The 13,958-nt window shown below is 40.0% G+C and overlaps 2 protein-coding genes and 1 long non-coding RNA gene across 6 annotated transcripts in view; all 3 read right to left on the minus strand.

The window, feature by feature from the left end:
• The window catches only part of LOC311046270 (uncharacterized protein), a 249,409-nt gene that overhangs the window by 76 nt on the left and 235,375 nt on the right, over nt 1-13,958 (minus strand). The window contains exons 4-6 of one of the 3 annotated variants that reach the window (XR_014600855.1): nt 9,535-9,668; nt 9,217-9,329; nt 8,039-8,886 (exon numbers count right to left, since the gene is read on the minus strand). Coding sequence is in view for 1 of the 3 variants with exons in the window: in XM_084058484.1 (XP_083914610.1) it covers nt 8,751-8,886 (136 nt within the window). In the remaining 2 variants the exon portion in view is untranslated. Of the gene's footprint in view, nt 1-8,029; nt 8,887-9,216; nt 9,330-9,534; nt 9,669-13,958 lie in introns of those variants that run through there. The other 2 variants (XR_014600854.1, XM_084058484.1) reach the window with 2 other exon arrangements.
• On the minus strand, nt 25-4,952 carry LOC311046275 (C-type lectin domain family 17, member A-like). Of its 2 annotated transcripts, XM_084058492.1 has the most exons (6): nt 4,806-4,952; nt 4,547-4,636; nt 1,469-1,618; nt 1,230-1,363; nt 949-1,061; nt 25-458 (listed from the first exon to the last, which is right to left on the minus strand). In XM_084058492.1, exons 1-6 carry the CDS (start codon nt 4,936-4,938, stop codon nt 323-325), a joined length of 756 nt encoding a protein of 251 aa, XP_083914618.1. In that variant the 5' UTR covers nt 4,939-4,952; the 3' UTR covers nt 25-322. The 2 variants fall into 2 exon arrangements, with proteins under 2 accessions (XP_083914618.1, XP_083914619.1); XM_084058493.1 differs by lacking the exon at nt 4,547-4,636.
• LOC311046296 lies at nt 10,805-12,659 on the minus strand. The gene is made up of 3 exons (XR_014600859.1): nt 12,545-12,659; nt 12,296-12,385; nt 10,805-11,032 (listed from the first exon to the last, which is right to left on the minus strand). It is a non-coding gene; the product is annotated as an uncharacterized lncRNA (long non-coding RNA).

Below are 13,958 nucleotides of genomic sequence, written 5' to 3' on the forward strand. Positions count from 1 at the left end.
GTTTTCCATTTAAAGACAAACTCATGATAGACTACAGTCATAGTGAGAGACAGCAACAAGATAATCTTTGTGGGCTGATACATGCTGTATATGAACATATCAACATGTAACAAATGGCTGTTGAATTGATGTTATTCACATGCTACAGGCTCCCCTTTAACTAATGAAAATATTGATATAAATTGTAATTTCCAATATTGGCATATCGGATAGAATTACAAGGCAGACAAACCAAAGCAAATATATAAACTCCCACTTGAAAACACACCCATCATTTAGCTCTACCAACACACCAGCTTAATACACTGTGAAAATGATGATTTCAGCACAGAACTATTTCACAGATCCAACGGTAGGCTATATAACATGGTTTGTCGAACCATCCTTTATTATCGCCATTCCAAAACGCAATGCAGTCTTCTTCTCCAACGCTATCAGGCTCACCAAGGTGCCAGTACCTGGAGAAGTAGGAAAATATACATATCTATTTACACATCTCTTTATTCCCTTTTACACTTCTTAGTTTAGATTTTTGATTGGGTTGTTTCAGTTTTGCTTTGGCAATGCAAATGTTTTCTCAATAGAAACAATAAAGCTCCTTTGAATTTAATTTAATTTAATTAATAACTAATTGTATTTATTTATTTATTTATCTTCATCATGAGCTCAAAATAGTCAACTTGCCCTGATGAAAACCAGTTTGGGTCGAAACATGTTGGCTTTTATATTTTGGCAGCCCTGATTAAAGTAATTTTTTACGCTCTCTCTCTTCCGTTATTTTTTGAGTGCTTGGACCTTTCCTCTTTTTCAAGACAAGTACAGTATATAGCTTTTGTGACAGTGCACGTTTGTATTTCATAATACCATTTAGAAAAAAGCAGCAAAGATGTGAAATGCAGTTCAAATGTTAGTTGAAATGAAGAAGAGAAAATGAAGGTGATGCCTTACGTTGGTGTGGTCAGTGGGGTTCCATCTATCCATGTCCAGACTCCCTCTTCGTCTCTGTCAGTCAAACCCAGCCACATGTACTGGTATGTGCCAGCAACTCTCTCAACAAAGTGCTGGACAGAAAAACTGCTGGTTACTGAAGTACAAACTGTACAACACGCACACACGCATGCACGCTTGCACGCACGCACGCACGCACGCACGCACGCACGCACACACACACACACACACACACACACACACACACACACACACACACACACACACACACACACTCATACCTCTTTTTCCTCGCTGTTTACGACCATCAGATCTGACTGTTTGTCTCTACAGTATTGTCTGCTCTCCTCCCAGGTTTTCGCCTCAGTAGAAACGTAATAATAACTGCACGCAGATTTCTGCCATCCAGGTGATTCTAACAACAAAAGAATAAAGTTAGCAACCATTTGCGGCCCAAACGCTAGCAAGCCAAGTAGTGGCCCGATCCTCTAGTGAAGAAAAACTGCGATGTCTCACTGACCAAAGAGCCTCTTCAGGTCATCTCGCTCTTTAGTTATGCCGTTATATTTGGACTGTATCTGATTCATCTGTTCAGTCAGGTTGTTATATTTGGACTGCATCTGGTCTAGGTCTTTGACCAGGTTGTTTTTCTTTGTATTCAATTCGGAATCTGCAAGAAGGAGAATCAACAAACTGATGAGCTTTACTGTAATTTTTGTCATGATAATACATCTTCATTTGACGGTGAGACAAAGTTCAGTCAGTGGCGTGGCGTGTGGGGTATGGTGACAGATGGGTTGGATATTTATTGGACTGGAGAAGGACGGAGTACCCATGGTTAAATTTAGGCAGGTTGTACTGAATATTAATGGGTTTGTTGTTGCTGGTGGATACAATAACGACAAATCAATTATGGCTTTTCATGATCTTCTAGTGCACTGTGCTCAGCTCAAAGACAAATTTCCACACTCACGGAAGAAAAGCCTCAGTAACATAATTTCTCTCAATATCAAACGGATGCCCTTGTGCATGAGCTGCAGAGTAAACAACAACAAACTAAAACAGACCGCCAAGCACAGATGATGTAAAAATAATGAATACAGTTAATATGTCTGACATTGGTCCTATTTGCAGCTTTAGACACAATTGACCACTCTATTCTCATCACTAGGCTTCAGCAATGGGTGGGTTTAACTGAGACCGCTTTAAGCTGGTTCATCTGTCCATGCATCTTCTACCGCTTATCCGGAGTCCGTCGTGGCGGTAGCAGTTCCACAAGAGAATCCAAGACGTCCCTTTCCCTGGCAGCATTTGACAACTCTAAATGGGTGTTCCTGATAATCCCCAGATCTTGTCCTTGGTCTGCCCCGTGGTCTCTTCCTAGCTGGGTGTTCCTCGAAACGCTTTCTGCTGAGAACCATAGCCTCAGATTTAGAGATCCTCAACCCAGCCGCCTCACACTTGACTGCGAAACAAGTCAGTGAGTGATGGAGGTCACACACGATGATGCCATCAGGGGCATATCAACTGCAAAAAGCGGTGATGCAATCCCCAGCCTACCGAACTGTAAATCCCCTCCTCCATGATGACTGCACCTTGAGATCCTGTCCATGAATATCACAAACAGGAGAGGTTTGGCAGAGGTCAAGCCCCACTGCTCTCACTGTAGGCGTACAGCGATTGAATACTACTCCCGCAGTATCTCGAAGGGGACCCAGTAATATGCCTATCCTTGAGAAAGAAAGATGTAGCCTACAGCAATGGGACTGGTCTTCAAAATTGTAAATGCTGATTTGCCCGAAATGCTCCCTATACCCACATATCTGTATAAATACCTTGAAAACGTTAGTGACACCCACAGTCAAGAAACTAGAGGGAGCGTAAACGACAATCTGGTACCACCCACCCATAAAACAAACAACGGAAAATGATCTACAGCACAGCCACCAAGGTATGGAATAGTCTAACCCCATCCCTCAAAAAATGCAGTTCGCTGGGCCCATTCAAAACAGCCCTAAAAACTCATCTTTCTGGAGGCCAAAAGAGGAGCTAGTACCAATTTCCCCTTAGACAGACGATGTCTGTCGGTGTAGCCGCCCCCTATAAGTGAGTTTTGGACACCGACCAAAACATTTGTGTACCCCCTAACCCTTCCATTGTTAATGCAAATCGATACTTTTTTTCATATCAGCCAATCACATTACAGCTAGTGTCATCACCACTAACTGTAATGTGATTGGCTGACTTTGCAAATTCAGGACTGTGATTGGCTAGCGAAACACATGACACATGTGCAGCCCTATGAATAGCAGTATGGACTTTAAAAAAAGTCATTTATCCTTTTTTTAAAGTGAGTCATGTTGTGATGACCACACACCGCCCACTTCACACTGGGTGTGATTTTTTTTGTATATATTTTTTTATTTTTCATGCTTTTTGGGGCGGTGTAACCGCCCCCTATAAGTGAGTTTTGGACACTGACCAATCCTGCACCGTGATTGGCCAATAGTCTACAACGCAGTCTACAACCCTAACCCTTCCACAGTCAATGCAAATCTATACTTTTGCAAAGTCAGCCAATCACATTACAGCTAGTGTCATCACCACTAGCTGTAATGTGATTGGCTGACTTTGCAAATTCAGGACTGTGATTGGCTAGCGAAACACATGACACATGTGCAGCCCTATGAATAGCATTTATCCTTTTTTTTAAGTGAGTCATGTTGTGATGACCACACACCGCCCACTTCACACTGGGTGTGATTTTTGGGTATTTTTCTCTGTATTTTTATGTTGATTTTTGAACTGTTTGGTTGCTACTATATATGTCTTTGAAATTAATTCAAGGACCCCAACGGAAACAAGTCCGCAAGGACTTTTTTGGTCGGACCTTTTAGACAAAAGTATTATAGATGTATTTGTGTTGTTTTACATTCTTTTGCCTAATAAAAAATTCAATCAATCAATCAATCTACCCTGACACTGGTACAAAGATGTTCACCTACCTGTGCAGTGTGTGCACCCAGCACCACAAGCTGTGCAAGGCACGCACACATTTAGAGCGTTTACTGTGAGACAGTAAACTTTTCTCTCTCTCTCTCTCTCTCTCTCTCTCTCTCTCTCTCTCTCTCTCTCTCTCTCTCTCTCTCTCTCTCTCTCTCTCTCTCTTTAGTCTTTACAGAGAGAGAGTTAGTAGAAATCCATTACTTGCGGTATAAGACCGGGTATCATGCTTCCTGTGCAGTGCACGCGTTACAAAGCATTTTAACCACCTGACCAGACCGGTGCATTCCCAGTGGGTGCTCGCTGTGCTATGGTAAAGGCGCTATACAAATGCACCATTTACCAAGTGCCCAAGACATGCGACCTCAGGTCAGATGATATAATAACAAAATCAATGATTGACCTTTGGCGTGGTGCTCTGGTACCATATACAATTATGAGCATCACGTATGAGTACACTTATGTTCAAACATGGTGTTTGTTATGCACAATCCATGACTAGCTATGCAAATGAATTTAAATGAAAATCCGTGTTGGCCTATCATAGATATATAAAACATTATTATAAAATACATTATTATGAAAGTCCGCTTACAGAGAGAGAGTCGGAGACCAATGTTGAGGAGAGCTTGAACACCACAAAGCAATCCAAACCCCATTGCAAGCATCCTGTACCGTCTTCTGACTGGACACACACACACACGCACGCACGCACGCACGCACGCACGCACGCACACACACACACACACACACACACACACACACAAACAAACAAACACATTTTTTATATTTCAACCTCTTGTTTTAAAAGTTTTAAAGTATATTTTGTGATCAGTCGTAGTAACATCTCTTACCAGACTGCAGCGTATTTTGTGGATGTTTCTGCTGAGCTGGAGTCTCAACATCATCACAGTTTGTGTCATCGTCCTCCTCATCATCATCTTCCTCTTGGACGTCAATGTTTTCAGAATGTAAAGCCACGGCCATTTCTACCTTTATGACTTTAATTTACATTGTTCACCTCCTCACAAACTGAAGAAAAGAGAAGTGTCGTCTTTCTTTTATGACATTAGGAGTTGTCATAACCTCCACCCCCCTCCCCTTCCATCCTCTTGGTGTTTCCTCAGTCACAGTAGCAGAGGCAGTGTTCACACATCCACCTCTAATGATCATCACTGCACATTATAAGTAAAAAAACAAACCTGTTTTCAGGTCTGATTGTGTCAAATAGGATAATTATTTTCGCTTTTGGGCAGAAACCTTGTATCTCAATTTTTCAGTTTTCTATAATTTTTATCGCACGATTTTGTAAACCATTTTTTTCTTCCAAATTTCACACAAATCGGTACACATGATCTATAGTCATGTGATCAAGACGGATCTGTTTATTTTCATATTCCACACACACACACACACACACCCACCCACCCACCCACCCACCCACCCACACACACACACACACACACACACACACACACACACACACACACACACACACACACACACACACACACACATGCACACACACACACACACACACACACACACACACACACACACATATCCTGTCTTGGTCATATCCGACATGGCAACATCAGCGGTCACTGCCTGTCACGCGAGCAGCCCGACACGGCAACGCTGATGCCAAATAACAAAAAAAACACATCCTCTGAAAATACAGTACAAAATGTTTTCAACACTGATGACCTACCTACATGACCTACATACACACACCATCTACCAGGGGTGTCAAACTGGCGGCCTGCGTACCAGCTTGTCGCTCTAGCTAACTGTCTCCTCCTTGCTGTTGAGCTTGTTGTGTGACAATAGAATAGAAATATAATAATAGAATACATCGCTGCACTGCCTGCACACTGCTCCCGCTGTCTCTACCTGTCTCTCAACACAGGGAGCTCCCTCAACGGAGAGCTTATTATGTAAGCAATGGGTCTTTCTATTAAACTACGTGGTCACAGTAGAAACACACAGCTAGTATCAACTGTAGCCAAGCTGAAGACTGTTTGATGATGTTCTGATTGTTCAAAAGTCTGTCCAAGAAAAGAAAAGAGAGAGATTTCAAGCTGCCTGAAGCAGCAAGGAGGAAATGAATGACACTGCTCAATGCACTGATACATGTAAGCTAAATTAAGTATGTCACAGGAGTCTTCAACAGGGGGTGCGAGACCCCTAGCGCGTCCTCACAGTCAATAGTCCGGCAATTATTTTGTGTGATAGGAATTGTTTTATACATAAATAAATAAATAAAATACATGTCTGAAAATACATGTTAACATGAATCCAATTGGCAAAGATAATGTTTAAACAAAACTACAGTTAATTTACACAACACTATGAAGCTATAGACAGCTTGCACCATCACTTGCAGACCAATCTGGGAACCCATCGTTAAAAAAAAGAAAAAAACAGCGCTGCAGCTCTGAATCTGTTCTTGAGAGATTACTTGCAGACAGATAAAAACCTACAAGCTAGTCTCCAATCTCTGAACAGTCAACACACATTGATGAGACGATCAGCTCAATGTGAGCTAGATTTGAAAGACTCCTATCAAGTAGCATAGAAGCTTTCTCAAAATAAATAATTGTTTTTGAATTAGAGCTGTTGACAAAGTCCTGAAAAGTGTCCTTTTATTTCACATATTTAAGTTTACAATCTATTAATTAATCATCAAGGGAGGATACATTAACGGCCAACAGTTGGTAAGTGTGCGTGTTAAACTCAGTAAGTTTTTCTCATCTTTTTTTAAGTAATGTGAGCACCTTCTAATCTAGAAGCTAAGCTGACCACAGTGCCAGGGTACATAGGCACTGTGGTCGTTTCGCTTTGCCTGTTCTAAGAACACAAAACCACTCGGCTCTACAAAACACAAATCTTTCACACTTCCTCCACGTCACACACATCTTTCCGACCACAAATGCAGATGCCTAGACGTTACTGGCATCATGCATTTCGAGACCTGAGTCACAATGGTATGATGAAGATGTTTAATGTAGCACATTAATATATGGAACATAAGACATCATCATCATCATCATCATCATCATCATCATCATCATCAAACACCACATAGACTCCACATGGCCTCTCATACCCTGTGTGGCATAAAGCCTACAATGCAAAACAAATCTACCTAGACGTTACATGTGCACTGGGCAATTTAAATTGATGCCAGGTTAACGGTAAGCGGTACAACCAGTCCCTGAGACTTAAAACAAATAAAATAAATCATTACTATTATATATTTCATTTATATTCACATGTATTTTATAATGGTGGCCAAATACATATAATCAGTTTTTAATTACATTAAAGGCGTACTATTTATACAATTGCTACAAATTGCTACAAACCCTGTGGATAGCCAGTCATTCTGGGCATAAAGAAATAAGTTGAAGGGTAAACTAGAAAAAGTCACAGGTCTCCGCCAGGTCAGGTAGGTTGTTGTGGCCTCCTGGTGACGCTATATTCCGAACATTGGAGGCCCACAATAACCTACATGACCTGGCGGAGACCTGTGCTCCGAGGAGCACTTTTTCTAGTTCATAATGATTTGCACCAGCAGGGGAAATGTGCGCTGAGCCTAAGAGATATTTTTACTCCACTTAAATATAATGGGAAGTAAAGTGATACATTTGTATCTGATCTTGAGTAGAATACACCAATTTAAAACGCATAAACATTGATGTTGCAGATAAATTTTATTGGCGCGTAGGAACAGCAAGGTGTTTTTCACAGTATAGTACATTTGCACATAATGTGAAGTTTGTCTCTGCATGGGCGGTGCCTTACAAATCACATTAAGTCATCTTGTCATTGATTGATTGATATTTTATTTATTAGGCAAAAGAATGTAAAACAACACAGTTACATTTATAATACTTTTGTCTAAAAGATCCGACCAAAAAAGTCCTTGCAGACTTGTTGCCGTTGGGGTCCTTGAATTAATTTCATAGATAAATAGCAACCAAACAGTTCAAAAATCAACATAAAAATACCGAGAAAAAAACCCCACTATGTACAAAAGAAAACAATTGAAACAAAATTGACAAATATAGGCTGTGTCCTTCACCTCGCAGGCTACTGCTGCAGCCTGGTGGCCAGAGAAAAACATGTTGTTTTCTATGAAAAGACAAAATACTTTAAAATACCATTACAACTACCTAAACATTTTTGAAGTAGGCTACCCACAACAAAGCAGCATGCTAGACTGCAGTGGTAGTGAGAGACAGCTGCGAGATAACCTTTGTGGGCTAGTCTCGTGTAGCCAACTATTCCACTCCGAATACTATAGAGTCTGGAACTACAACTACACCTCCCAACATCCGAGACAGGAAGCTGTCATCTGTTCGTCATTTCCGTTCACGAAAATATCTTTTAAAATATCTTTAAATTCATTTTTGTCATTGTATTATTTCCCTTTCTGCTAAGCAGCAAACTATACATGCTTAGATTATTTTGTATTTATATTAGGATAAATCTGTGTGACTGTAAAGACGAAACGGAAGTGGGGAGGAGTCGTCACATCCACTTTATCGCTTGATCATTTTCAGAGCTTCCGTGCTCCAGACTGTATGACATGTAAAATGTAACAGATGGCTGTTATATTCATGTTATTCACAGGCTCCCTTTAACGAAATAATGAAAATATTGATATAAATTGTAATTTCTACAAGGCATATTGGGTAGAATTACAAGGCGACAAACCGAAGCAAACGTATATGAAAACACACCCATAATTTAGCTGTACCAACACACCAGCTATTGTGAAAATGATGATTTCATCACATAACTCTTTCGCAGATCCAAAGGTTATTTTTAAAACATGTTTTGTCGTACCATCCTTTATTATCTCCATTCCAAAACACAATGCAGTCTTCTTCTCCTTCTTCACTATCAGGCTCACCCTGGTACCAGTACCTAGAAGTAGGTACATTTATTACATACAGTAGGCCTACAATATATATAAATGCATATATATATATATATATATATATATATATATATATATATATATATATATATATATATATATATATATATATATATATATATATATATATATATTCCCGTATACAGGACAGGCTTCAGACGCGCCTCCTCAGGAGACATTCTAGATATAGATACAAGTATAGTTTTAGTGACAGTGTGGCACGTTTGTATTTGATAATGCCATTTAGAAAAAAGCAGCAAAGATGTGAAATGTAGTGAAAATGTTGGTTGAAAGAGAAAATGAAGGTAAAGTCTTACGTAGGTGTGGTCAGTGGGGTTCCATCTACCCACTTCCAGACTCCTTCTTGGTCTCTGTCATTCAAACCCAGCCACCTGTTCTGGTATCTGCCAGCAACTCTCTCAACAAAGTCCTGGACAGAAAAGATGCTGATTACTGAAGTATAAACTGATACTGTAGGTTACAACGCACGCATGCACGCACGCACGCACACGCGCACACACACACACACACACACACACACACACACACACACACACACACACACACACACACACACACACACACACACACACACACACACACACACACACACACACACACACACACACACACACCTCTTTTTCTTTGCTGTTTACGACCACCAGATCTGATTGTTTGTCTGTACAGTATTGTCTGCTCTCATCCCAGGTTTTCTTCTCAGTAGAGACGTAATAACACACACCACCATCAAATGTAAATCCATACGATTCTAACAACAAAATAAAAAAAGTTAGCAACTGTTTGCTCATATTAATGGCAATTTGGCAAATGATGAACAACATGAAGAAACACTGATGTCTCACTCACCACAGAGCCTCATCTTCATGTCATCTCTCTCTTTAGTCAGTTGGCTATGTCTGGTCTGTAGCCGGTCAAAACTAGTCTGTAGCTGATCTTTCTGTTTAGTCAGTTGGATATGTCTGGTCTGTAACTGATCAAAACTAGTCTGTAACTGATCTTTCTGTTTAGTCAATTGGCTATGTCTGCTCTGTAACTGTTCAAAACTAGTCTGTAGCTGGTTATGTCTGCTCTGTATCCGGTCGAAACTAGTCTGTAGCTGGTTATGTCTGGTCTGTATCTGGTCAAAATTAGTCTGTAGCTGATCTTTCTGTTTAGTCAGGTTATTATGTCTGCTCTGTAGCTGGTCAAAACTAGTCTGTAGCTGGTTATGTCTGGTCTGCAGCTGGTCAAAACTACTCTGTAGCTGATCTTTCTGTTTAGTCAGTTGGATATGTCTGGTCTGTAACTGATCAAAACTAGTCTGTAACTGATCTTTCTGTTTAGTCAGTTGGCTGTGTCTGCTCTGTAACTGGTCAAAACTAGTCTGTAGCTGATCTTTCTGTTTAGTCAGGTTATTATGTCTGCTCTGTAGCTGGTCAAAACTAGTCTGTAGCTGGTTATGTCTGGTCTGCAGCTGGTCGAAACTAGTCTGTAGCTGATCTTTCTGTTTAGTCAGTTGGCTATGTTTGGTCTGTAGCTGGTCAAAACCAGTCTGTAGCTGATCTTTCTGTTTGGTCAGGTTACTATGGCTGGTCTGTAGCTGGTCAAAACTGGTCTGTACCCGATCTTTCTGTTTAGTCAGTTGGCTATGTCTGCTCTGTAACTGGTCAAAACTAATCTGTAGCTGGTTATGTCTGGTCTGTAGCTGGTCAAAACCAGTCTGTAGCTGATCTTTCTGTTTAGTCAGGTTACTCTGGCTGGTCTGTAGCTGGTCAAAACTGGTCTGTACCTGATCTTTCTGTTTAGTCAGTTGGCTATGTCTGCTCTGTAACTGGTCAAAACTACTCTGTAGTTGGTTATGTCTGGTCTGTAGCCGGTCAAAACTGCTCTGTAGCTGGTCTTTCTGTTTAGTCAGGTTACTATGGCTGGTCTGTAGCTGGTCACAATTAGTCTGTAGTTGGTCTTTCTGTTCAGTCAAGTTGTTATGTCCGGTCTGTAACTGGTCAAAACTGGTCTGTAACTTGTCAAAACTGGTTTGTAATTGGGCTCTCTCTTCAGTCAGGTTATTGTTCGTGGCCTGTAGTTGGTTGTAACTAGTCACTAGTTGGTCTCGCCCCACCATATTAGACTGATCTGTTTGGAAACAATATTTACAAAATGTGAGATCCACTATTTAAAGAAATGCCAAAAGTCAATTGCTATCATTAAAGTGTATATTTTATGCTAGCATAATGTATCAGTCATAAAAAGTAAATAATAAATATCCTGCAAAAATGTATTTACAAAACACTTGTGGTCAGTGGTTGGCACTGTTGCTGCACACAGAAAGAAGGTCCTTAGAGCTTAAATATGTATTGCGTATTAGGGACAAACTCCTGTCAGTGCCCTTGAGCAAGACACTGGCCTTAGGGCTGGAGCTGGTCCCTGGGTTCTGCTCTGTGGCTGCTCACTGCTCCCAGAAGTTACAATTGCATTTCACACAGGGATAGAATATACTATATTATTCTATATTCTGCACAATCATTGTAAAGCGCTTTGGATAAAAGCGCTATATAAATGCACCATTTACCATTTACTATAGAATATAATATAATAATATAATTTGGGTGCCCTACATATTAATCAGTGGATATTAATATCAATGAAAATGCACCGATCAGAACGTGTCTCTGGTCACACCCAAACTGTCAACCCTCCTCTCACCAACACCGTGTGACCATGTGAGTTTAATACAATCTGGGCCCTATCTTATCCCTTATGTCTAATCGTATTAGGCTTTTATTCATTTTTCTTTTGGTACACTTTATAATGGTGAAAATAGATGATTCAAGCTCACAACCTGTCAATTTTACTTTCAACGATCCAACCATATCGATATGCAAACAGAAGTATATCATATCGTTTGACATTGTATCGTATCGTTTTGTAATGCAAATAATGGATTGTATCGATACTAAGTACTTGTGCGTTGTATTTAACAATTTTAAGAAGAAAAAAGAGAAAGAGGGCTTTAATTATTTCTATTCTACCTACGACCATGAAAGTAGTGCAACATGTGATTACCAGTTGTACATCATTGTCTACCTCTCTCCATCTTTCTCTCCTATTCTGTCATTTACAATTATCTGTAATCTAAAATATCTGATTGTGAAATCGTTGAATCATTGAATTATGATTGATCGCTTGTGAGTTTAAAGTTTTAGGTTGTTGCTGCCGCACACACGATCTGTAATTCCATTGACATTAGGGCTACACATAAAACGACATAAAACTGTAGATAAAACTAAAGTTGTACATATTGTACATCTTTATTATCTCTGCCATGATGGACATATGTTTGATCATCACAGATATAAAACATTGTTATAAAATACATTATTATTATACTTGACTTACAGAGATAGAGTGGTAATGCAATGTTGAGGAGAGCTAGAACAGCACAAAGCAATCCAAAACTGACTCCAACCCGCCTGGACCGTCTTATGTCTGGAGGACACACACACACACACACACGCACGCACACACGCACGCACGCACGCACACACAGTGAAAAAAGTTTGAGTGAGATCTGTTAAAATCTTTGGTTCTCATCTTAAAAAGTATTTCATGAAAGTATTATATTCTTAATTTAGTAACATCTCTTACCAGACTGTGATATCGTCTGTGGATCTTTCTCCTGAGCTGTAGGATCTTCATCCATTACATCGTCTAGCTTTTGGAGCTCATAATGTCCACGTGCAGCCATTTCTACATGTAGGACTTTAACTCTTCTTGCAGGTAGTTGACATGGTCCCCCTCTTCAGAACACACTGAACAAATGTGAAGTGTGGCCCTTCTTTTATTCATGTGCCTCTCTTCCTCTTTTTTTTTGGTTTGTTCCACCCTCACGTTTAAAAAATGCTTTGTTGCAAAAAGCAAATAAAAATGTGTTTGTGTGACTGGAAAACATATTTGTCTAGTCAGCAACAACTTCAGCTGAGGATGAACTGAGAAAAAGAAGGAACTGAAACCTCAACCTGGATCAAGTGCTCTATCAAGTGCTGTCCATCAGTATCTTAAAAGTATTTTTGCATCCTTATTTGATGTGCATAACATGTTTTTTCCCCAAAGTTTATCTTACCTTTATTATTGCCAGACCCAGGGGGTCGGCCTACAGGAGGCTTTGTCGTCGATCTGTTGGTCTGTCCCTCTTTTCCTACCCAGCCATTCAGATTTCAACCACTAGGGGTCTGGCAGAACCAGGTCTCCTGGTCTTGTTCATATTATACTTCTGAAATGTTAGTGTTATTGTTGTTTTTAAATACAACTACTTTGCTGAGAGAGAGATGAATTAGGGACCCCCACTACATATTGTATTTGATGATTTGTTGCAGATTATAGCTTTTCATAGATAGCTTTGTTTGACAGCACTATCATCAGTGTTGAACTCATGTTAATGTGTATTTTCACAGTTAACCACTTAAACCCCCAATACTTATTAAACTTACACTTGATATACTCTTTTTTCCCCTACACCCTTTCCCTGGTTAAGCAGTTCCTGTGCCTGAAACGGTTGTTCACCCCTGACCTTGAACATAAGTTCTAAAACATTCTTGTCTTGGGACCCAAAAGCAAAATCTATGTGTCTTCCTGGATTCCAAACTCACAAAAATAATGAATCGCCATAACTCAATTAGTCAACTAGCAATTAAGACTGCCTGTCTTGTTTGTCTTCAACTGAAATGTGCATTTATTATGTATGGAAATGCGTGTTTTTACCAAGGGGCAAGGCTGAGATATTTACTATGAGGCCAACCCGGATGTTTAGTAAATGTCCAGCGAGAGGCGCTGTTTCACCCGTGCCGACCTGTGAGTTCAGAAAGAATTTATTTTAACGCAAGCCGATGGGTTTTTACCAACTTTCAGACTCGATTTTCTTACTGTAATAAAAATTGTCATAAATTCTATATGCTTCCAGTCGCTAGTTTAAAGTCTCCTTTCAATCATCAGGATATGCGTTTTGCTAAATTATGGTTCTATTTATTATAAAATTGACGATAAAGTAGGCTATTCTCTAGGA

The sequence above is a fragment of the Gymnoscopelus microlampas genome (assembly GCF_963454915.1).
Source record: "Gymnoscopelus microlampas genome assembly, chromosome: 5".
Taxonomy (NCBI): Eukaryota; Metazoa; Chordata; class Actinopteri; order Myctophiformes; family Myctophidae; genus Gymnoscopelus; species Gymnoscopelus microlampas.